The sequence below is a fragment of the Mus caroli genome, unplaced genomic scaffold (genome assembly GCF_978045245.1).
Source record: "Mus caroli unplaced genomic scaffold, Mus_caroli_1 scaffold_1, whole genome shotgun sequence".
Taxonomy (NCBI): Eukaryota; Metazoa; Chordata; class Mammalia; order Rodentia; family Muridae; genus Mus; species Mus caroli.
This window is the reverse complement of record NW_028227256.1, coordinates 170297520-170322693: the sequence shown is the minus strand read 5'-3', so window position 1 is coordinate 170322693 and position 25174 is coordinate 170297520. Positions and strand designations below refer to the sequence as shown.

Genomic DNA, 25174 nt, shown 5'->3' with positions numbered 1-25174 from the left:
TCCTTTTTCCAGCTACCCTCTCCCCATTCCTTTCCCCTTGCTTCTCTCTTGTTTGTAGCTGCCCATGGGATGGGGAAATGCTAAGAGGAGCTGAGGGGGACAGACCAGGGACAAAACAGGACCATCAGCTGGGCCAGTTGCTAAAGGGGCGGGAGGGGAGGGGAGGAGTCCTCAGGGATCCAGTTTCAACAAACGTTTCTTTCCCCAGAAGGGGAAGGCGGGAGTGAGGGGGAGAGGGACCTATTTAAAGCTACCCTGTTGCTCAGACTGTCTCTGTCTGTCTGCCAGGGTCTCCAGCTGCCCCAGACAGGCGGTGTGGTCTTGGGATCCTCCTGGTGACCTTTCCAGCCTAGGTCCCCTCAGCCACTCTGCCCCAAGATGGGTCGTGGGGTGAGTATTCCTCCGAGATCAGGGGCCACTCTCTGGAGGGTGGAGTAGAAATGGGACATGGAGAGAGGGTGAGAGACACTGACGGACTGCGTGGGATGGTTTGAACTTGGAACTAGTCTCCCGACTGCACATGCATGTGGATTCGTTCCACGGAGCTCATGAGCCTAGGGACTGGCAGGTCCTGCAGCTACCCTGCTCTCTGCCTCTCCCACAACTAGCCTAAGAAACTACCCAAGTGCCCTTCTAGATCTCCCTGCTCTCTGCCCACTCATCCTTACTCCACAAATCCCTCCTCTCGCTCCACAATCCCTAGCTTCCCAGCTGAAGAGATCTTTGGCACTGTTAGTTCTCTGCCGTCCTTGTTACCCACTGAAAATATCTATTGCTCTGAGGTCCTTAGCCCAAGAGTACAGGGGCCAGCCTGGGGCTGGAAAGGTGTTATGGAGCAACCCCAGAGCCACCTAGCAGTTGATTACACCAGTTCTCAGAGTTCTTCATGCCAGAGTCAGCTGGGGCAGAGAGAGCAAAGATGTATCCCCAGCCCTCACCCCAGCACCCCTCCGGATGTCCCCATAAGCACTGTCCTGGGCTCCAGGCCATAGGCTTTGGGGACCTTTCCAAAGGCTGCTGAGAACTGCGCCTGCCTATGGCATTCTGAAGCAATGGATTTGCCAGTGAAAAGATTAACAGCCATATCTGGGCGAGCAAGGACAAGGCTTCCAATTCTTGGGAATGAAATCCCCATATGAAGAAAAAGGACCCAATCCCTTTCCATTCTGTGCTTGGAAGTTTTCCTCATGTGGAATCGTGGCAAAAGAGGGCACAGAGGGAAAGGGCTTGACAAGGCCATTGCAAAATGTGAGGGAGACAGTGCCACAGGGTGCTGTGCGCCAATTTCTGGATCCAAGGAGGAGTCAGGCAAGGACATGTTATTGCACTAAGCTGAACAGCTGGAAAAACTCGAATCCTGGATACCAGGGATCCAGAGCTTGGGTGGGAACTGGAAATAGAAGAGCATCTCGCATGTGTGCATACATGCATCTGTGTGTGTGTGTGTGTGTGTGTGTGTGTACACGTGTCCACAGCCTTACAATAGCGTGTTCCTAGGATAGTGCTGCAGGCTTCCATGGGTGAACCTGCACTATGTTTCAGCAGGAGAATTTGCAAATGAAGGGCCTCTGGGCATACAGGGTGATGGGTGGTGAGTGTAAGGTGAGGGCTGTAAGCCCGCCCTTAGGAACTATCCATGGGCAATGGGTTTCCCCAAGGAAGAGTCATGATTAAAAGAAGGCACACTGTCCTGGGACCTTCAGCAATATCGTTCCTGCTCCCCATAGAAAGGGCAGATCCAGCTGAGGGGCAGAACCTCTAAGAGTCCAGGGCCAACCAGGTCAGGCAAGCCCAACCTCCATCTAAGTAGAAAGAAAGAGCAGACACCCCTCCACTCTGCTCTACCCCAGAGTAAGGTAGCCCCACCTCATAGAGCTCTTTTGACTTGGAAAGTAACTTGACCTTGGCCTCCCCATTCAGAACTTCTCCCCTAGTACCCTTGCTGGGTCCATAACCTGTGGCACCCCTAACCTAGTGGCTGCGCGTGACTTTGCTGGTCTGGTCTGTTTAGCGGAAAAAGCTGGGTTAAGTCTGGGAGCTCAGAGTCCTACCTATAAGGAAAGCCCTGCAGAATACAATCCCACTCCCCACACTCAACTCTGAGGTCTGCTTCACCTCCATTCCAGTCCACGCCTGTGTGGCTGTGAAGGGCAGCGTGGGAGCTGGGGGGAGGGATCACACTGGTGGGAGGGAGCCAAGCCTCCTCCAGAGGCTGAGGTGGGGGTGGGGGGAAGCGTTGGCTGCTTTCCAGCTACCCCCACTTTGTCCCAGTCTCTGGCTTTCTGAAAAAAGAACTCTCTGTTCTCCTACAACATTGAAGAACCAAAGAGAGGGACTTGTGTTAGGGGAGGGAGGGGAGACCAGAGGGGGAGAGAGGGGTCCCCACTTCCTCTTTCTTTCTTCCCTGGGCAGCCACTGGCCCCAAATCTCCTCAGGCTCCTGGCCATGGAGCCTGAGATCCTTGCCAGGACAGAAGAAGGGGGAAGGGCAGCCAAGCTCTGCACTTATGGGAGAGCAGGGTGGGAGCTGGGAAGAGAAATCGCCACATGGAGTTATTTAGCTCAGCCACAATCCAACACTTAAGAGCCAGTGCATTTCTCAGAGCCACCTATCTGTTTGTTTGTGACAGGATCTCGCTATGTAGCCCAGGCTGGACTCAAACTTCCAATCTTCCTGCCTCCGCCTCCCAAATTATGGGCATACAGATATGCACACCACCAGTCCCAGCTCCATAAGTGGGCATTTGATTCTCATTTTCATGTCTGTTGTTTGATATCAAATGTGCAGAGATTTTCCTGGACTCTGCTGCTCAGACCTCTAGCCCAAGCCTCCCACCCCTCAAGCCCCCAAGGGCCACACTGACGTCTGTCCAGATGCTTTCTCGAATTCAATCCCACTGTGGCCTCCTATCCTCCACTCAGCCCTGCCTCACCAAGCATGCTAGATGACAGAACACTTCAATTCACCTGACTTAATGAAGCCTCTTGCATCGCCCGGGGAAGGGAGAGGCAGAAACATTTCTGAGTTGTTCTTAGCTTCTTTGGATGACTGCCTCAGTTTCCCCATGATGCTTGGCCTTCAGATGCTCAGAACCAGATTGCTTTTGTGGGTAGTTCAGATACAGATGAAAGCATGACGGGTCAGTTTCCTTTTCTAAACGGAGTGTGTCTGAGCAACAGTCTGAGAGCACATCTTCTAGGTCATTGCATCCTGAAACAAGTGTCCACCTTGTAGTGTACCTCCCACGCCCAGCATTGCTTCTGATTTTACTGGACAGAATTCTATTATCCAAGGCGCTAAGCTTACGATTCCTTAGGATCACAGCAGCTGCCGTATCCCCCAGACGGTTGACTCCGATAGGTGAAAATACATTCTTCTCAGTACCCGGGACTCAGAGGACCACAGCCACAAGCTGGTGGAATGGCAGGATACTGCTCTGCATTTGCCCGGATCTGTAGAACATGCACTCATTACAAGAGTGTCAGCCCCGGCCATGGGGAGATAGTGATGAAACAATGTACCACTCTAACGATGTGGGATGCTGATGAGGAGGGAGGCTGTCTATGAGTAGAAGATTCACGAGAACTTCCTCTCCTTTCCACTCACCTTTGTGGTCAGCCAAAATGCTGCTTAAAAAAAACACCTGACTAAAATACATAATAAGCCCCCCCCCCAAAAAAAATACATAATCTTGAAAAACAAAATAAGCAAGCAGCCTCCCCTTCCACTGATGCGCCTGCCTACCAGGTATTCATTCGTTCTTTATGGAAAACACAAATCATAACCACAGCATCAAAAAAACCGACTCCTGAAAGCTCAGCATAGCCTTGAGGGTCCATAGAAGAGCAGGAGGAACCAGGCATAAACAGCTACCCCCTGTATCCTGAGGGAAGTGGAGAGACATGGAGGGAGAGACAGACACGGAGGGAGTTGACAGCATTTTGCACACTATCAATAACCCCAGGTCCTTCCTAGCCCTCCCCCCAGTCCCTTGCCCCAAGGCTGCCTCCATTTGAATGAAGAATCCTCACCATCTCCCCAAAGAAGCTCCCAGGTGGCCCTGAAAACCTGCAGTGGCCCTGAAGAGGAGGGCAGACAGGGGTCCCTAAAGATCACTATTAAAAAAACATGGCGCTGATCTGGACAGAGGGCCCAAGACTGACCCTGACTTCCATGGCTTCAGTTCTCTATTTACTCTCATATATATTTCTTGACAAAGGGAACTCATTTATGCTTTGGAGTTTCAAGTCCTATGAGTTGCCTGTGTCCAGTCCCAGGCACACCTGCCCAAGCAGGCTGGGGAGGGTTCCCAGCATGCCCTGGGCTCCCATTTTATAGCCGTACTTGAACCCATCCCTTCTAGCTTCTCTCAGCCCATCATCTCTACCCATTCCATTTCTACCATCGAGTCTGCTTCTCCCCTTCCCTCCTGGGACTTCTACTCTATCCAGTGTTCCTCTCTAAATTAGGCAGACATTCCTACGGGGTACCCTACCCATCAATGCAATCCCTGCCCACCCCCAGAGTCCCTTCCAATAATATAGGATGATCCTTTTCAAGACGTGTCCTGATTCTAATGGCAGGACATCCTTGGTGTCTGGTGTGAACAGGCACCATCCAGTCTCCCTGATGATCTGAGCCATCCCTTCCTTTTTCAGGCAGGGCGTGAGTACTCGCCTGCTGCCACCACTGCGGAGAATGGGGGAGGCAAGAAGAAACAGAAAGAGAAGGAGCTCGATGAGCTGAAGAAGGAGGTTGCCATGGTAAGGACCACAGAGCTTTCAGGGGGGCTGTGGAGCAGCAGCTCTGCTCGGGCACTCACACGCCAGCAGCCATGAACACCCAGATGAGCTTGGTACCCAGTCTCATGCTCCCCACTTAACCCAGTGCCCCGAAGTGTGCCTAGCCTCCTTTCCCAAAGTGTCTCCATTTCCCCTTCCCCAGGATGACCACAAGCTGTCCTTGGATGAGCTGGGCCGAAAATACCAAGTGGATCTGTCTAAGGTGAGTGGAGCCATGAGGTGAGAGAGGCAGGCAGCTTCAGGAGTGAGAACCCCAAAACTAGAACACAACGCTCCTTGCAAGTGAGGGAAGCAGCCCAGAGATGAGAGACTTACATACATATGGTCGGTCATGGGATTAGTTGGTGGCAAAGCCAGAAGTAGACTTTGGACCCCTGCTTCTCCCTCTTTCCCTGTGTATCTAGAATTCCTTGGAACCCAGACCTTGGCAAGGCTCTGTGCTCCTCCTCACACAGCCACTTTCAGAGACGACAGGCATGGACCAGCAAGGTGACTCATCCCTGTTGTTATAGTACTTGCCGGCTCCTGCTACATCAGTGGCTCTGTAATAAGATGCAGTGCAGACATTTCTTTAATCCTCACCATAGCTGTGTCAGGCATTGTCATCCTGTTTATTAAAGCAAGGAGACTCAGAAAGGGAGACTGACTTGCTGGATCTGTATCCGGGCCCATGCTCCCCACTTAACCCTGTGCTTCCAAGCATACTCAGCTTCCTTTCCCAAAGTGTCTCCATTGCCCCTTCCCTGGGATGGCCAGAAGCTGTCCCCGGATGAGTTGAATTACATAAACAAATACAGGCTGATTGCTGAACTCGCCATTAAAATATATTTTAAATTGTTCCTCAAAGCTAGGTGGTCTTTCACACATCTATTGCCCCAGATACTTGGGGAATAAGGCAGAAAAGATTGCACGTTCAAGAGTGGGGTGGACAATGTAGAGTTCCTGTCACAAAATCAAATCGAAGAGGGCTTTGGATGTAGTTCAGTGCTAGAGTGCTGTGTAGCTTGTGTGATGCCCTAAATTCAATCCTTAGTTTTAAAAAAATCCTCCAAGCGCTGCTGTGGTCAACTGCAGTCTTAGGTACTTAGGAGGCTAGAACAGAGAGAATGCTTGAGCCCAAGAGCTGAAGACAAACTATTGCTAGCTTGGCTCAAACAAATAAAAACATTGTTGACGCTAGCCACAAGTCCAAGGCCAGCTTGGGCTTATAAAGTAACTTCCAAGCTAGAACAATCCCCTGTCTCAAAAGAAAGATACAAAATGTTGTGGTCGGTATCCTTGACCCACTCCTTTCTGTCTCTTCTTAAACTGCTAAGCTCCCATTCTTTAACCTTACTTTATTTTCTAGGACGAGCTTTCTACTCTCTGGCATCATTGTATATTTATTATTGTGGTTTCCTCTTTAGATTGTGGGTGGGTACTTTGTTGATCTCGCCCATCTCTCCATCCTTCCCAGTGCCGGGCTTGCAGTTGGAGCTCAAGGTTCACACATAAAGTGGGTGAACACAGGACATAAAGATCAGTAACAAGTGGTTCCTACTCAAAGGCAGTAACAAAAATTTCAAAAACAAAAACCACACAAACAGAAGGCCAGTGCAATATAGTAAGCCCCACTCTAGATCAAGCATGGGGGATTACCTGGATCCAGAAAGAGGCCTTTGATCTAGCCTGGCTGGTGAGATCAAAGAGAAGTGAGCCTGGCTAGGCTTTCTTTGGAAAGTAATAGGTGATTGCCAAAACTGCGTGACACCCAAGGTCAAAGCTGTGGGGTTTTCCCTGGAGCCCTGGAGAAAGGCAGGATCTGCAGGAAGAACGGAGGGTGGTCAGACAAGGAATTTTTCCGGACAAGGAATCATGCTTATGCATGCTGTCCCAACAAAAACATCTTTCAACCCAAGAATAACCCAGGTGGAGCCACAGTGAGTCCATATTAGCCTTCAAGACCCAAGTCTCATTATAGACACCATTTCCTCTGTGTGGTCCCTCATGATGGTCCCACCCCTTCCAAGCAAAGGAGAATTTTCTCCCTCTAGCTGAACATGATTCTCTAAGATCCTGAAAGATGTGGTAAGGGTTGGGTTTGTTCCCTGTGCCACACCCACACTTTTCCTCACTCTCCAGGGCCTCACCAATCAGCGAGCTCAGGACATTCTGGCTAGAGATGGACCCAACGCCCTCACTCCGCCCCCCACAACTCCTGAGTGGGTCAAGTTCTGTCGTCAGCTTTTTGGGGGCTTCTCTATCCTGCTGTGGATTGGGGCACTCCTCTGCTTCTTAGCCTATGGCATCCTGGCTGCCATGGAGGACGAACCATCCAACGATAATGTGAGCCATGCACCTGACCCCTGGACCTGCTTATAGCCCTGCCCTCCAACTCACAACCTCAAATAAGGTGATGGGAGGGCTCAGGGAACAAGATCACAGACCCAGTCAGGACCTCAGACTGAAGAGAAGTGAGGCTTCTATACATACCTGTGACGCACCCTCCAACACATGTGGGCAGTGAGACATACTCCATACTCCTTCCACTAATAAGCTGTCTTTATCCCTGCGTCTTCACTCCTAGAAAAGCCAGAGCCATGGGGACTCCCTTCTTTGCCCCTTCCATGCTAGGAGTGTGGGTTAGGAGACTGGGGGAGGTTGTGGAGAACGACTACTCAGTACCATTCTCAAGATTGAGTTCAGGTGAAGGATGGGATCCCACATAGAGTGACTCTGGGTGCTCATCCCAGGTGTCACCCAGCCCTGGAGGTGACAAATGACAGGTCCCTCACACTCTCTTTCTCTCTCCTTACCAGTTATATCTAGGTATCGTGCTAGCGGCTGTAGTTATTGTCACCGGCTGCTTCTCCTACTACCAGGAAGCCAAGAGCTCCAAGATCATGGACTCCTTCAAGAACATGGTGCCTCAGGTAGATGGCAGGGACTAGCTGCATCCAAGTCGGGGCATAAGGTTTCTGAGACGGTCTGCCCCTTTCTGTCTTGTGGTCTGAGGTGGAAGGAAGATGGGCAGAAAAGAAACCTTGTGGGCTCTCCACGTCATTTCGCGGCTAATGGTGTAGGGGGTTCTTCTTGGAGAGCAAAGGTAGAAATGAACAACTCACGACGGGCTCTTGGCCTTTCTGCAGCAAGCTCTGGTCATCCGAGAGGGAGAAAAGATGCAGATCAATGCAGAGGAGGTGGTAGTGGGAGACCTGGTGGAAGTGAAGGGTGGAGACCGTGTCCCTGCTGACCTCCGGATCATCTCTTCCCACGGTTGCAAGGTGAGGAGGTCACGGTTGAATCTGTACAGTTAAGAGAGGCCCACATGAAAGTTTAAAAGTTAAAAAAAAATGCAAACATTAAGGTCTCCCCTGTACCTGGTATACCTCCTTCCAGCATATGATGGCTACATGCTACCTCTGCGGATCTATGTGTTAGGAATGCTCTGTGCCCTGGGATTTCTTTGATCTAGTCATTTTATAGCCACTGTATATTGAATACTATTTCCATGATAGAAGTCTTTACATACACCATCTAATTTCACTCTGAAAGATTCCAGGCCAGCCTGGGCTACAGGGATCCCTGCCTACTAAATTAAAGTTTAAGGAAAGAAAGTTGAAGAAGCTGGGTGTGGTGGGTCACACCTATAATCTTAACCTCCCCACAGGCGGAGGGTGGAAGCAGGAAGACGGAGAGAGTTCAAGGTCCACCCAGCCTGCCTACCTAGAGAGGGTGTCTGGAAAAAAGATGATGTAATTATCTGTCGCAGCCTGATAACCCTGGGAGTTAGCATTTTTATAGACAGCCTTGGTGGTGTCTCTGGAGTTGTGCAACACAATGACCCTGCTAACATTCCCACTTTACAGGTGCACAAACAAAGGCCGTGTGAGTTACATAAATAACCCAAAGACATAAAAAAGTCAGGAAGACTCAGTCATGCAAACCAAAGCCAGGGTGATAGCTGAGTAAGGCCATAAATATGTGATGAGGGCAAGTGTAATTTCGTCCTTCCTGTCATGAAGATTGAGGGGGGTTGAATCTGGCTCAGGAGACAGCTGTGTGCCCACAGAGCTGCTGCTGCTGCTGCCAGTTTAATGACGGCTCCCCTTCCTCCTCAGGTGGATAACTCATCCCTAACAGGGGAGTCAGAGCCCCAGACCCGTTCCCCTGAGTTCACCCATGAGAACCCCTTGGAGACGCGCAATATCTGTTTCTTCTCTACCAACTGCGTGGAAGGTGAGACGCTAGCCTCCCAAGAAAGCTCCTCACCCCAGCACAGTGCAGGGAAGGGGCTGACTCCTGAAACTGTACTTATTTGGCTAAAGCTCCGCATATAAAAGGCATTGAGGGAACTGAACTGCGGTAGTAGTCATCTCTGGAGAACAGGGCCAAGGGCACTGGCCAAGGGCAGACTGACTCTGCTGGAAATCACCTCTCTACAGGAAGCTCTCAGTTCTGTTGATCCCCAGGCTGAAAGCCTTCCACAAAACACTCAGAGTCAGGATGCCCCTCCCCCAACTGTTAGGAGTATGGAAGTCAAGTGAGGTCTTCTAGGCGATAGTTCTGGACTAGGCAGTGAGCTGAGTCAGGACTGACTCTGGGAAGACAACCAGGGGCAAGAGATGGTAGGAGAGAGCAGTGTGCAAGGACCATAGACCTCTCACAAGGTGATATCGAATACCTCCCTGCATCCCTGCTCCATGACTTTCCTTCTCCTCAATGCATTGGTTCTTTGGGCTTGTTTCCTTCCTTCAGAGAATTGGAATTACAATAAAAATCACTACACATTAAATTTCCTAAATGTTTAATGTATTGGGATTCTGATTTGCCATAGCGTTCCCACAACTGAATGCATTTGAAAGGTCAGATAAGGTATGCTTACTGCTTATGCATCGACTAGCTCTGAAGCGAGGTCAGGGAAAGAATGCAAGTCATATTCGTTGCATGCTTGCCTTGTGACAGATGACAGTCATAGTTAGTCCATTTAACCACTGACTCCTAGGTAGGAGTTCTAATGTCATTTGAACCCAGATTTGGCTGACTTCAACATGAATGCCCAGAGTACCACACATTCTTTCCCAAAGACCCCTGCAATGTCACATATTTTAGATAATCACAATCTTATTTTACAGATTATAAATAAATAGAATAAATACATAGATATAAATATGTAGAATAAAAGATTATTTTATTCTACATTGAGATCTTGTTTTTTTAATTAAAAATATTTCATAATTGTGTCTGTGTGAATGTGTGTGCGTGTGTGTGTGTAAGTGAGCACACTCATGCCACAGTGCACTTGTGGAGGACCTGCAGACCTTGGTTTTCTGTCCACCACGTGGGTTTTAGGAACCCAACTCAGGTCAACAGGATTGGCAGGTAGGAGCCCTTACACACTGAACCATCTTGCTGGCTCAAGAAAATCGTAAGACTAAACCAACCAGCCAACAAAAACCAATAAGTAATTTACTCCAGCTTATCATACGCTTTTGAAAAATATCTAGAGTAAGATTGATTTGCTGAAATGTCGTGATCAATTTTTATTTCATTTATTGAACCTCTTCAATTTGAACGTCTGTAGTACTTGCCAGATGTCTTCTCAGGCCCAAATGGAAAAGAAAATAATTTGCTATTGTATTAAATCTAAGATTGGTGGTTTATGCAGGGAGGGGAAGCCCTGTGTACTAAAAGTGGCCTCTAGGATCTGAGTCTTCAGCTTATGCACTTTGTGATGGTTTTATCTCCTTAGAAAATATGACGAGGGGGCTGAAGCGATGGCTCAGTGGTTAAGAGCACTGACTGCTCTTCCAGAGGTCCTGAATTCAATTCCCAGCAACCACATAGTGGCTCACATCCATCTGTAATAGGATCTGACGCCCTCTTCTAGTGTGTCTGAAGACAGAGACAGTATGCTCATGCATAAAATAAATAAATAAATCATTTTTTTAAAGCATTAAAAAAAATATGATGAGACGTCAGTCATTGGCAAGCCCAGGGAATTTACCCTCTGTTTTTTCCTTCATGGCAGGCACTGCCAGGGGCATTGTGATTGCCACAGGTGACCGGACAGTGATGGGCCGCATAGCCACTCTTGCCTCTGGCCTAGAGGTGGGACAGACACCCATAGCCATGGAGATCGAGCATTTCATCCAGCTGATCACAGGGGTGGCTGTGTTCCTGGGGGTCTCCTTCTTCGTTCTGTCCCTCATCCTGGGCTACAGCTGGCTGGAGGCAGTCATCTTCCTCATCGGCATCATCGTAGCCAATGTGCCCGAAGGGCTTTTGGCCACCGTGACTGTGAGTGGCAGAGGCTGAATCGCCACCAGGGCCTTCTCCCTGTTTGACACAGACAGTTGCTTACTGCTTCCCAGCAATGTTCTTCCCTTCAGGTCCCTGCAGTCACATAGCAGATGCCATATGCAGAAATTGTTCAGGGCATGCCTGGGAGTTTGAAGTTGAAAATTTGGGGGGGGGGTGAGCTGTATCTGAGCATTCAATTTCTCCTTGGTGGCTTGTTGTGGCCGTGTTCCTCACCATCTGTGTGCTTGTCTCCCGACTCAGTCTGGGGTTCATCCTGTCTTGTGTGCTATAAAGACTCTTTCAAAGGTCACCAGTGACTAACTAGCAAATCCATTGACATTTCTCAGCTCTCATCCTTAATGCTGCTGCTGAAATGAATATTTCTGTCCATCCCCCTGTCCTTCATCAGCCACTGTGATGTGTCACTATCCTGGTTCTCCTGTCCTCACAGCAGCTCAGTGACTGTCAAGCCCCAGCCCCAACTTTCCTCCTTGCTGCCCTCAGAGGAACCCATTTTCGTCCACAATTTCTGTTGTCCCTTTCATGTGGGTGGTTGTCACATCTTTGTACCTGCTCTGGAGTCAGATATCTTCAACTTTCTTCCGAGCATTTACCACAGATATGGCCTAAGAACCTATTTAAGATGCCTAAAGTTGAACTGTCGCTATTTCCTGCTAGGTCCCACCCAGTCTTTTGTGAGTGGGATTAATAGAAAAGGATTAGAGCTTCCGAATGGGGAAGAATCATAGACATCTGTCACTCTCGACTTGGCCCTTTTAATTCTCCTCTCTGTCTGCCAGGTGTGCCTGACGCTGACAGCCAAGCGCATGGCTCGCAAGAACTGCCTGGTGAAGAACCTGGAGGCCGTGGAGACGCTGGGCTCCACATCCACCATCTGCTCAGACAAGACGGGCACCCTCACCCAGAACCGCATGACAGTGGCTCACATGTGGTTTGACAACCAGATCCATGAGGCTGACACCACAGAAGACCAGTCTGGTGATTGGGTGCTCCGGAAAGGGTGACGGGAAATGGATCCTGCCGAGGGACCACGCAGAAGAGGGAGCCTGGGGTATGAAATGCTCTAAGGGAGAGCCAATCTTCTCCCTCCTTTCTTCCCAGGGGCCACTTTTGACAAACGGTCCCCCACATGGACAGCCCTGTCTCGGATTGCTGGTCTCTGCAATCGTGCTGTCTTCAAGGCTGGACAAGAGAACATCTCCGTGTCTAAGGTAGGGGGCCAGCCAGTGAGTGCAGACACAGATGTATTGGGGGGGGGGCTCCTTGAAGGCAGCCAGCTTTCCCTCTCTCACCCTGTAGCTGCTTTGGTGACCTCAGCTGATGCTCTGTCTCCTCCATCCTCCATCTCCTCCCTCCCCCCCCCCCCCCACCGTGACACTGAATTCTCTTTTCTTCTGGCAGCGGGACACAGCTGGGGATGCTTCTGAGTCAGCTCTGCTCAAGTGCATTGAGCTGTCCTGTGGCTCAGTGAGGAAGATGAGGGACAGGAACCCTAAGGTGGCAGAAATCCCCTTCAACTCCACCAACAAATATCAGGTCTGGCTGGATGGCGGGGACACAGAGAGAAAAAAAGAGGGACACGAATGGGGAGAGTGGGTGAACAGAGACTCAGTAGAAGAAAGTGAGTCAACAGAGACTCAGCAGAAAGAAAGGATGGGTTACATCCGAGGAACATGTGTTCCCAGGTCAATCCCGGGACAACTGGCCTGGCTGCATCACCCTCGAACAGGCAAACCTAACCACACGCAGCTTATCCCATTCTCTCCTCTTCTGAGAGACTCCCATCCTCTGGCAATGGTCCTCCAACACTGCCGTCCGAATAACTAACGCACACTTCCATAGTTCCCATACTGTATCCCTCAGCCTTGAGATACCTGTTCCTGCCAAGAATAGCCTCAGGTCTATTCTGCATGCACCATGGAGGGAAAATCCCCAGGACATTGAGGACTAGGGGATGCTAATGAAAGCCGTCCAACCCCTACCTAGCACAACACCTATCCCGACTGATCTTAATACCTATTTGTTGAACAAGTCACTGTTCTATGGAAGCGACTCCATAGAACTCCATGGGTTTTAAGACTCAGGATTATAAACAAACACCCTCCACACATAGTTTCTCCTTGTTCACAGTCTTTGATGGATAAGATTTACGTTGTTAAGGAAGGTTTTCCTTCTAAACAGCTGCTATCAGACCCTGAGCTAAGCAACAGAGCCACCAAGATTCTATGGCTCCCTCTGTAACCGCCTTTCCCTTCCCAGCTCTCCATCCACGAGAGGGAAGACAGTCCCCAGAGTCATGTGCTGGTGATGAAAGGCGCCCCAGAGCGCATCCTGGACCGATGCTCCACCATCTTGGTACAGGGCAAGGAGATCCCTCTTGACAAGGAGATGCAAGATGCCTTTCAAAACGCCTACATGGAGCTGGGAGGACTTGGGGAACGAGTGCTGGGTGAGGAGGCAGAAAGAGGAGCAAGGCTGAGAAGGCGGGGCCTTGGTAGTGTCTACTCTTCCGCTCTTACTCCTCCCGCTTACTCCTCCTCAGGCTTCTGTCAGCTGAACCTGCCTTCTGGAAAGTTTCCTCGGGGCTTCAAATTTGACACAGATGAGCTGAACTTTCCCACAGAGAAGCTCTGTTTTGTGGGGCTCATGTCTATGATTGATCCCCCCAGAGCAGCCGTGCCGGATGCCGTGGGCAAGTGCCGAAGCGCGGGCATCAAGGTACTGGCCTCCTTCCTACCCACCCCACCCGTATCCTTGTATGCCTGGTGCCAGAGGTCAGGGGACTGCAGCAGCTGCTGTCCTGAGGTGACGCAGGCTCCTGTTGGCCTCCTTCCCACTGACCCAGAGGAGTTATCCATCCGTAGGGAAAGGCGCATGCCTGATAAGATCGCTCAATTCTGCCTTTCGCTTAGGCCTATCCTCTAGCCCAGCTCACTGCCCCGTCTGCGTGTGCCGTGCCTCCTTCCCATCTCAGTCTCATTCGAAGCACCAGTCGGCACTCCTGGCATGGAGACCTAGTTATTTGACTGTCCCACTGATGCTCAGTCTATCCATTTGGAAAAGGACTAGTAAGCTCTTGACTACCCCAATGGGCTCCTCTTATGACTCCATATTCTCCTCTCTCATTCACGATCCTCTCCCCTACCCCCCCCCCCCACTGAATTCTTGTCCAAGTGCGGCTGGTCATTTCTCACTGACTTCTCTCTTTTATTTGTTTGGTTTGTTCTTCATCCAGAAAATATTTATTGCTTATCAGAATGCATCGGGCACTTGGTCCCCGACATCTTCTTTTTCCAGTCACCAATTCTGGTGCCATCACTGTCACGATTTTTTAAAAAACAAAGCAACTCAGCCTGTCCCCTGAAAGCCACGTCTTTGTATCCCACTGAGGATACAAAGATGTGTAGAAACTGAGCTCCACCTCAAGATCTCTCTGGATTGGCGGGTAGAGGGGAAGATGCTTCTAAACACATCACAGAACAGTCACAAGAGTTGGGGGTCACTGAGGACCTATTGGTCAGATGCCCTAATAAGTTATTTTAATTTTTCATACTCATCAGACACTACTCTAAACACTGTGCATGGCTGCCTTCTGAGTCAGTGCCAGCATCTCCCTGTTACATAGACAGAGAAACTGAGGCACCGAGTAGCAAGGCCAAGACCACAGAGCTAGTAAGTTGCTAGGTCAGAATTTGAAACCAGGCAGTCTGTTTCTTAACCATCACACCAGAAGACTAGGTGCTATGTGTGTGTGTGTGTGTTTTAACCACAATAAGAACTCAGTATGGAAAATAGGCATTATTAACCCCCACTGAAAAACAAACACAGGGAAACTCAGAGTAGGTAAATAGCTTCCCCAAAATAGAAATGTTGTAAGAGGCCAGCTGGGAATGGGAAGCCCAGTTGGCTTGTCTGGGAGTCATGGTCCTTCTGCCCAGTCAGGTGCCTCTCGGCATGATGAGAAATGGCACAGCGGCTGGGCAAGGGCTCTGTGGAAAACCAGCGGGGAACTGTTAATTCCACCTCAGAGAACTAGACAGGGTTTAGCAGAGGGGATGATATTTGACCTGGGCCTTAAAGGCTGATGAGGATTCAGTAGGCTCTAAAGGAAGGGGAGCCATAGCAAGAACAGTCCGTACCCAGATGTGCCTATAGTATCAGGAGATGTGAGGGTCAGCAGAGGAGAGATGGGGGACTACTGGGAACTAGGACTGAGACATTGGGTCAGGGCCAGTTGGAAGGATTTCCTTTAAATGCCAGACTTGTGTGCCATGGAAGGCCACAGATGTCACAAAGAAAGCTTTAAGGCTACCTAATGGAGGATGGACTAGATGTGGACAAGAGCTGAAGTCAGGGAACCAAAGAGACAGATTCAAACAGATTAAAGGTGCACAATAGCCCAGGCCAGGACGAGGATCTCAATGGGACAGCAACACAGGGAACGGAGACACATAGTTGCATTTGAGAAGCAGTTTGAGAACTCGGTGAGCAAGCTGGGCGTGGGGTACAAAGATATGGGAGAGAACAGGACAGAATGGTCAGAACAGATGGTATCTAAGAGAGGGAGAGGAGCTGCAGGGTGCTGGGAGGACTGATAGGATCTCAGCCTGGACCATAAGTTTGAAGCATTTATAAGGGGCTGGGTGGATGAACATCTAGAGACAGTTGGAGTATAGAGTTCAAGGTCAGGACTGGAGATTTAAATATCTCATTAGCACATGAGTATAAACTAAAGGTTTATTAGAGCATTTTATGACACCGTTCAGAAAGCAAACAGGAGTCAAGGAAAAAGTACAGAAGGAGACCCTAGGTTCACCAACATCTCTGAGGAAGGGGAGAAAGGGAAGAGAGGAAGACGGATGGTAGGACATAGCTAACATTTCTTGTCTACATAAAGCCAGCCTGGGATGGTGTGGATTCCCCCCCACCCCCACCCCCAGCCCCACTGTTCTGAAACAGAAAAAGGACTTGTCTAAGTTCCAACAGCTGGTAAATGGTCCCATCCAAAGCCAGGACTTGCTCCATTCTGCCACCCCGAGGAAGCTTGAACAAGCATGCAGTGGAGTAAGGGTACAAGTGGGGCAGAGACGAAGGAGGTGCAGAAACCAAGTGAGTGAAGGGTTTCCATACATTAGAGAGTCAAGACAGCAAGGTTTGATGAGACTCTTGTTTTTCAGTAGGAAGGAACTTTGGGGGTAGGTTCAGGTTGGTAATAGGAGCAGGAGAGAAGGCAGTGGGGCCTGAAGAGGTGTGTCTTGCTTCAGATCTGTGGGACTTCTTCTCCAAGCCCACATATGCAAATCTGTCCTTTCTAGCTTTATGCTGATAATAGCCTCTCTCTAGGCATACGCCCTTCTCATCCCACTCCATGTATTGTGCAACAGTAAAAAACATTAATTATCCTGGCGAAGGCAAGCCTAGCCTCCCCCCCCCCCGCGCCCCCCCCCGCCTCCCCGTACTATGCAGGACAGTTGGAAGCAGACAAACCTGTCAGCAGATGAACAGTGTCTCCACCTTAGCCCTGCTGCAGTGGCCACTGGAGATACTTGGGAAACCAAACCTTTGTTCTGGGTTCCTGGAACCCTGAAGAAGCTGCGAGTGCTCACTAAACTTTGGTCTTCTTAACTGTATTCAGGGGAGCTGCTAAAGGCTGGCGAGATGGCTTAGCCATGAAGAGCGTTCACCCACAGCTCTTTCAGAGGACCCACAAGGCAACTCAGGGTTGGCCCTCTTCTGGCTTCCAAGGGCATCAGGCACATGTGTAGTACACAGACAGACAGACAGACCGACAGACAAAACACCTATACACATAAAATAATAGAAGGAAGAGGAAAGAGGAAGCTGTTCAGCTTTGACTCTCCCATTTCCACATATCCAAACTCCTAAAGCAATCTCCCAGACAACTCAGCCATGATAAAGTACACACATAGTCCCAGCACTTGACAGACACAGGCAAAAGGATCCTGGAAGTCTGAGGCTGGCTTGGACTGCATACCTCAAGACCTTGTCCTAGAGAGATTAGAGGGCAGGGAGGAAGGAGGCAGGGAGGAAGAGAGAGAGAGGAGGGAGAGAGCAAGCAAGTAAGATATTGACAGACAGACAGAAAGACTGGACTGGGGAAGAACACAGACTCTCCTCCTCTGCCAACGGACCCTCATCAACCTGTTAATCTGCTATAGATGTTTTTTGGCTATTTAATCATGCCCCCTCTAAAGCCTGAACCCAGTTTGTTTGTTCTCTTGCCCTTACTGCCACACACACACACACACACACACACACACACACACACACACCTAGTAGTTTAACCTTACATAATCTAGGGAAAGGAATGGGGAGGGGAAACCAACACTGCTTTTTCTTTCTGCCTTCTCCTTCCTGTCAGGTGATCATGGTGACCGGGGATCACCCTATCACAGCTAAGGCCATTGCCAAAGGTGTGGGCATTATATCAGAGGGTAATGAGACTGTGGAAGACATTGCAGCCAGGCTCAACATTCCTGTGAGTCAAGTCAATCCCAGGTGAGGCCATTACAAAGATCACATTGCTGGCCAACACATCATCTCCCAGAGAGGCCCTGAGTGTCCCTTGGGAATATCTGGACAGCATACCTGGGATCCTTAGACTAAAGTTTTTCCTTTGACAGCCCAATGGCTGGTCCCTCAGACAAGCTTGTGTTCAGGCTGTGCCACCGATGAGCTGTGTCACCTTGGAAACATCTTGCAGCCCTGATCTTTCATTTTCTCAGTTATGAAATTCAGATGCTGTCCACACTGCAGTTGCTATAGGGATAGAATCTGCCTAGCAAATGGTACTTCTGCTTGCATGGGAAGGATGTTATGTCTCCTCTGAGAGAAATAGCAGGACTCGGCTTCACAAAAGAGAGCACAGAAGCAATAGTAGAGTCCCACCTCCCAGAGGAACTAAGGCACACAGTGGGTGGGGTGGGCGGGGAAGGGCAGCAGGACCTGCATGAGCATAGATGCTGTCTCTGCCCCTACCCTCCAGAGAAGCCAAGGCGTGTGTAGTGCACGGCTCAGACCTGAAGGACATGACGTCAGAGCAGCTGGATGAGATCCTCAGGGACCACACGGAGATTGTCTTTGCCCGGACCTCCCCTCAGCAGAAGCTTATCATTGTGGAGGGGTGTCAGAGGCAGGTGAGCAAGACAGTGAGAGGCAGAGACAGGGCCAAGTCAGGAGCCAGAAGGGCAAGGACTCGCTTCTCAAGCACCTTTGGTGTCCTTCCCCCATCCCAGGGAGCCATTGTGGCAGTGACTGGTGACGGGGTGAACGACTCCCCTGCGCTGAAGAAGGCTGACATCGGCATTGCCATGGGCATCTCCGGCTCCGATGTCTCTAAGCAGGCGGCTGACATGATCCTTCTCGACGACAACTTTGCCTCCATTGTGACAGGCGTGGAGGAGGGTGAGGAGGCTGTGTGGGCTACATGACATCCAGGATGTCTGAAGGCAGACCTTCTCTTTCCTCTGACTTTCACTCTAAGATTCCACGATGCTACAGCTTTAAACCTTCCTCTTAGAAAAATAAGCAGCCGGCCACAGCTCAGGGGCTAGGGTGGGGAGGGTTCCTCGGATCTCCCTGATGCCCTCAGAACCTCTCCACAGGCCGCCTGATCTTTGACAACTTGAAGAAGTCCATCGCGTACACCCTGACCAGCAACATCCCTGAGATCACCCCCTTCCTGCTGTTCATCATTGCCAACATCCCCCTTCCACTGGGCACTGTGACCATCCTCTGCATCGACCTGGGGACAGATATGGTGAGGCCAGAGGGCAGAGTCGAGCCAGACTAGGCAGTCCCACGGAATAGGGGTGGGGTGAGCTGCACCCAGGCATCTGACTAGATCCTCACCAGTAGACAGCAGATCAGCACAAGCCCGGAGGAATATAGGAATTCTCCCTCCACCACACTCTAGTACTGGGGATTGAACCCAAAACTCACTCGTGTTAGGCAAACACTCCACCCTTAAGCTATGTCCCTAGTGATAACAGGAGCTTATATACCAATGTGCTGAATTCTGTTGATGCTTCACTGAGCAGTTTCACAGACCTCTTCAGATACCTTCTCCTCCCTGTGTCCTGTGTGTACAGGTTCCTGCGATCTCATTAGCATACGAAGCAGCTGAGAGTGACATCATGAAGAGGCAGCCACGAAACTCCCAGACAGACAAGCTGGTGAACGAGAGGCTTATCAGCATGGCTTACGGACAGATTGGTGCGCCCAGCCAGGGCTTGGGAGGGTATCCCCTAAAGGTTGCTTCTAGTTCCCGAGAGAGATGAGTGACGGTTCAGGAAAGAGTCCAGCTGCCAGAGAGCCAGAGACTTCCATCTCTGTCTCCAAGGGATGGCCCTTTCCCTCCCCTTTCTCTACTCAAGTCCCACCTTTTGCTTATAACTGCTTTCAGGCATGATCCAGGCTTTGGGTGGCTTCTTCACCTACTTTGTGATACTGGCAGAGAATGGGTTTCTACCATCGCGGCTGCTAGGGATCCGCCTGGACTGGGATGATCGGACTACCAACGACCTGGAAGACAGCTATGGACAAGAGTGGGTGAGTGGGTCTGTGGATGTGTGCCTCATACAAGAAGGGGTGGGACTGAGACTGAGGTCCTGGTTGGAATTGGCTAGGAGCAGCCAAGAGGCTGATGATAGGCTAAGTGCCAGGTTTAACAAGTGTCCCTTCCTCTCTTCTGCCCAGACCTACGAGCAGCGGAAGGTGGTGGAGTTCACATGCCACACGGCCTTCTTCGCCAGCATCGTGGTTGTGCAGTGGGCTGACCTCATCATCTGCAAGACCCGTCGCAACTCAGTGTTCCAGCAGGGCATGAAGTGAGCACCTACCACTACCGGTCCCTACCAGGCAGAGGCCTCTGTACATAGTCACCAACCCACATAGGCCAGGATTCCAACACCAGCTCACCTTAGCTCCCGGGGCTCAGGTTTGCTAAGGAACTATCTGGTTGTAATAACATACTTAACCTTGGCAGTGTTTGAAACAGATCAAAAGTGAGGACGGAATAGCAAGACTCTTTCTCCTGAGTTGTAAAATTGCTCTGAAAGTTACTTTGTTATCGTTTCCTCCCTTCATGTTCATCTTCCATGTTTTCTTCTCACCTTTCTTCCTCCTCCTTCCTTCCTCTTCCATTCCCTAGTTAAATGGCATCCTTTCCCCAGTTCTAAATCCTGGGTCAGGTCTCCTGTACTCCATACCAACACTTGGCAGGTAGCTGGGTTTATAGCATTGATCTTGTGTGCTGCATCTGCCTAGGGGCACATTCAGGCCTTCCTACAGTGTGGCACCATATGCCTCCCAGGGAATCAAGTGTCTCACTCTAATCTTAAAACGGCTCCTCCGGGTGGGTATCATTGGACACTGTGTGGGCAAGAAGTTCCATGAGGTTGAATAGCTAGGCTGCGCAGCTGCTCATGGTTGTCTGGGTTGGTCTCTTCACCCCATATTGTAGTATCTCACCTGTCATGCGTACATCTGTCACCTCATCCACATGTGATTTTAACACAGATAGGGACTGAGTACTGAAAGAGCCAGGCTCTTTTTTCCCCTACCATAAACAAAGGTCACAATTCCCCAAATGAGTTTTGTCCCAGGGAATCTAAGAAATTAGGCACAGACCTGTACAAGACACTTATAAGGAAGTATGTGGGTGACACAGGAAGTAGAGACAGAGCCAAACTGATTCAGTCAGTCCACAGAGAGGCAAATAAGAACGATACAACATGAGCAGGAAGCTAAGCTAAGCACAGGAAGAAGCATTGATACCCACAAACCACCTTGCCAGAGACAGCCTCAGAGTGCCTAGGCCTCTAGACCGTTAGTAGTCCTCAGAGATACTGTCAGCAACATTTCAAAAAGAGATATGAAACCAGGCTCTTACTTGCAAGAATCTGCCAGGTTTTCTAGTGGGTCATCCTTAGATAAGCCCCAAGGAGACAGTGACAGCATATTAATCCAGTTCTTCTTGGGACCCATGAATATTTATAATAAATTTTAATACATTCATCACTAACAAGTATAAATTGGGAGACAAAAATCAATTAAAATATGGGCTGTGTGGAAAAGGAACACTGAGACATCCCTGTGTCCTCTCCAGCCTTCGCCTCATGCGGTCTGTAACTGAAGGAAACTTGTCTTCTTTTCTCCTTATTATACGTAGAGAGCAAGCACACAGCTCCAAGAAATTAAGCTCTCATCAGTCACCCAAAGTCAGGCAATGGAGAAGCCAGCCATACTTGACAGATCTGACTCTAGGAACTGCCCTCAGCACTTTGCTCGGTACTACTTTTAAATTCTGATGCAGACAACAGAGGTTAACCATTTCCTGTGTGCTATCACAGGAGCAAGCCTTGGCTGGGATCAGTATCTCACAAGCATCCTCTTCGTTCAAGGTCTGTAATAAGCAACCACCCAGGTCGAAGGAGGAGACGCCGAGAAAGAGGGCTCGGTTCAGAGGAGCTTTTAAAGACATCTTGTTGGGAAGACAGCATCTTCCCAGCCCACGGGCCTAGCGCACAATAACAATATCATATGTTGCCTGTGGACAGGCCCCTGTTGACTACAACATCTCTGGCACAGAGTTACATAAGAAATAACTATTTAATGAGCACACACACACACACACACACACACACGACAGTATTCAGAGGTGAACAGAACAAGCAGAAGAAAACATTTGTTTCCTTTGGTTACATAAAACATGAGAGGGTGTTTGAAAGGGACTTGGATGAAGGACTTCCTCACATTCCTTCCGGCTCCTTTCCCTTCTGTCCCCAGGGGTGTCCCTGGAGTTCCCCCTCCCGCTATCCTCCCACAAAGCTACCTGCCTTCTTTCCTTTGTCTTTCTAGGAACAAGATCCTGATTTTTGGGCTGCTAGAAGAGACGGCTTTGGCTGCCTTTCTGTCTTACTGCCCGGGCATGGGGGTTGCCCTCCGGATGTACCCACTCAAGTGAGCGTCTCTCTAGGGCTGATGGAGAGGGAGCAAGATGGACTTTAATTCTACCTTTGTGGCACTGTTCCAGCCTCTGAAGCTCCTGACACTTCCCCCTGTTGCTTCCAGGGTCACGTGGTGGTTCTGTGCCTTTCCCTACAGTCTCCTCATCTTCATCTATGATGAAGTTCGGAAGCTCATCTTACGGCGGTATCCCGGGGGTAAGCATGTCTGCTCTGCAGAGAGGTCTGTCTGACCTAAGGTCCCAGGAGCCCTGAGCATGCCCACCCCGGCCCTTTTCCTCTATATCCTGTATCCCATCTACCTTAAGGTTCTCTAAGGCCTCCACTTTCCTCTAGAGCAGTGGTTCTCAACATTCTTGGTGCTGTGACCCTTTAATACAGTTCCCCATGTTTTGGTGATCCCCCCTCCCCACCCCAACCATAAAGTTATTTCGTTGCTACTTCATAACTGTAACTTTGTTACGGTTATGAACCGTAATGTAAATATCTGATATGCAGGATATCTGGCATGCCACCCCTTTGAGACAGTAGACCTTGGGAGGCCTTTGGGCCTGACCTAGTACTTGTCTTGACTTCAAGCGGTGGAGTTTTGCTTTGACCTGTGAAAGGATCATTTGACTCCCCAAAGAGGTCACTTCCCACAGGTTAAGAACTACTGCTCTAGAATTCCAGGTTCGAACGGTCAGGTTAGAAGGGCCCTTCAAGGTCATCCAATCCTCTACACGCTTGCTGATAAAAACGATGCACAGAGGTGGATGTATCTGTTTAGGATCACAAGGAAACCCGAACACAGGGCTCCCGATTCCCAGGCATCAACCAAGACCTGGTTTGTGTTCCCTAGACACATCTTTGATCATTTGCTGGGTTGAAATGGATGGCCTACAAACCACACGTGGGCTACGGACAGTGTTTGGTGTACAGTGGCCCAATATTTGTGTGTGTGTGTGTATGTGTGTGTGTGTGTGTGTGTGTGTTTTAATGGGCCCAATATCTAAAGCTTTGGCATTTTCACATGGAATCTAAAATCTGACTTCTGAAACAAACATTAAGACCGTCAGTCTCTGTAGCACCAGCGGGACAGCTGCCTCCTTAGATGCTTGCTACCTGGGAAGCCCAGCAGGCATTTTCAGCATCTACCACATGAAATACAAGTCTCCCCTGAAGACAGACTTGTCCCCTCCCTCCCAGTTAAGAGCATCCAGCCCACCCAGCAGGCCCAGGGCTGTCCTTTCCCTCTAGCCTACTCCCCTGGCTACTTCTCCTCTCTAAACTCAGCTATTCAAGCCCTGGTCAACCCTAAACTATTCATGCCCTGGGCAGGGTTGATCTTTTGCCTCCTTTGATGCTCCTGCTTCAACCTTTATCCTATCTCTCCAACAGGCTGGGTGGAGAAGGAGACGTACTACTGAGCTCAGCGGCAAAGGAAGAACGAGGGGCAGGGGGAGATGGGGTGCTCCGGAGGGGTTGCTGAGGGTTGTGGTGAAGGGAGGGACTGGGGAGTCAGAAGGAGGCACCTGAGGGAACTAAGATGGTAGCCTTGGGTAAATAAACTTGAGGAGACTGCTCCAGCTGCTCCACAGGTCCCGCTGTGAACCCTGGGACAGATCACCTCTTCAGATCCTTCCCATCCCACTCTGCTACATTTTCCGAACAACTAGGGGTCACCCCAGCCCTTCACCTTCACCTGTATTATTCAAACAGATCAACACCCAAAGGTTAATCCCAGCTAACCCAAGAGGAAAGCCTCTCGGGTCACCAAGTGTCAGTGACCCTTGGCTTCATTCCTCTTCCCATTCTCGCCTCCCTTCCCTTCCTACCCTGTTCCTTCCCCTCACACCTTGAGAACACAAAATTCTCCTTCTGTGAGCCTAGGGCCAAAAAAGGAAGCCAGGTGGAGAGATTAGGTCTGTCTCCCAGCCAAGGCTGGTCAGGAACCAGAGGGGAGCTGGGCTGGCAAGGAGAGGTTGGGGTGTGCTGGCTGAAGGAGAGAAAGGAAAGAAGGAAAGAAGAAAAGAAGGAAAGAAAGAAAGAAAGAAAGAAAGAAAGAAAGAAAGAAAGAAAGAAAGAAAGAAAGAAAGAAAGACCACAGGTTTGTCATCTTCAGCCTCCGGGTAGGTGGGGTAGGCTCTGGCTCTGTGTCCTGCCTTTAGAGACTAGCACACCAGCAAACCAAATTCCCATCTCATTAGAGTAGCAGTAAGGGCAAGCCCAGGGGGGGTAGTGTGCCACCCGTGACCCACTGATCCTTGGGTAATGGTCCTCTCATCCATAAGGCTTAGGTGTCACAGAAGGTCCAGCTATCTCAACCCCACACTCTTGGGAACACCTCCCCCCCCTTTTTTAGAACAATAAGTTCTCTGCGGCCTCACGCTGTTCTGAGAGCCCCGTTAGCTGCCACTTCTCCCTGTGCTCTCTCAATCCCTTCTGCTTCCCGCACATCTGCTGAACCCACGTCATTTCCGGTACTGCCTAGTTAGTCCTGGAAAAGGCTCTCTTGGCCATCGGCAGGAATCAGTGTAGAAAAGTTTCCAGGACATCCCCGGCTTTCCGGAGCATGCAGAATCAGCGTAGTTCATGACACTGTCAGACACTTTAGACACGAGAGAAATTCTTAAGAGACCTACGCCTTTGACCTCTCAGATGGCACGGCCACTGTACCCAGGGAAGTGCCCACTTTCCTTGAGACAGGAAGCTGGCTTCAGGTTCCCATGGAAGAGAGTTTCCTTTCCTTATTCCCTTCTCACCTAACAGTTTTGCTCTTCAGACAGCCGCCCATTCCCTAAGCCTCGCCTAGAAACCATAGCATAGATGTACCTAGATGAATGAGCCAAGCAACTGAGAAACAGCAAGGAAACTGGAAGGCTTGAGGTGGGAATATGAAGGTCAAGACAAGAATTAGGGAGCTGAAAAGATGGCTCATCAGTTGACTGCTCTTCCAGAGGTCCTGAGTTCAATTCCCAGCAACCACATGGTGGCTCGCAACCATCTATAATAGGATCCACACACTCTTCTGGTGTGTCTGAAGACAGCTACAATGTACTCATAATAAATAAAGTAAATAAATTTAAAAAAAAAAGACAA

The 25174-nt window shown here is 49.9% G+C and overlaps 1 protein-coding gene across 1 annotated transcript; it reads left to right on the top strand.

The window, feature by feature from the left end:
• Positions 1 to 260: 260 nt before the first annotated feature.
• On the top strand, positions 261 to 25174 carry LOC110296540 (sodium/potassium-transporting ATPase subunit alpha-2). The gene is made up of 23 exons (XM_021165275.3): positions 261 to 390; positions 4659 to 4763; positions 4945 to 5004; positions 6924 to 7127; positions 7601 to 7714; positions 7931 to 8065; positions 8903 to 9020; positions 10813 to 11081; positions 11885 to 12083; positions 12207 to 12316; positions 12507 to 12641; positions 13365 to 13554; positions 13648 to 13823; positions 17488 to 17624; positions 18112 to 18262; positions 18362 to 18530; positions 18731 to 18885; positions 19217 to 19340; positions 19531 to 19676; positions 19824 to 19954; positions 21987 to 22088; positions 22200 to 22291; positions 23474 to 25174. The coding sequence occupies exons 1-23, from the start codon at positions 379 to 381 to the stop codon at positions 23500 to 23502; spliced, it is 3063 nt and encodes a 1020-aa protein (XP_021020934.1). The 5' UTR covers positions 261 to 378; the 3' UTR covers positions 23503 to 25174.

Bases quoted from the DNA above. Each gene is read 5' to 3' on its own strand.
- LOC110296540 (XM_021165275.3), top strand. The intron at 9,021-10,812 runs GTGAGACGCTAG...CCTTCATGGCAG, and splicing joins CTCTACCAACTGCGTGGAAG to GCACTGCCAGGGGCATTGTG. The intron at 12,642-13,364 runs GTCTGGCTGGAT...TTCCCTTCCCAG, and splicing joins ACTCCACCAACAAATATCAG to CTCTCCATCCACGAGAGGGA.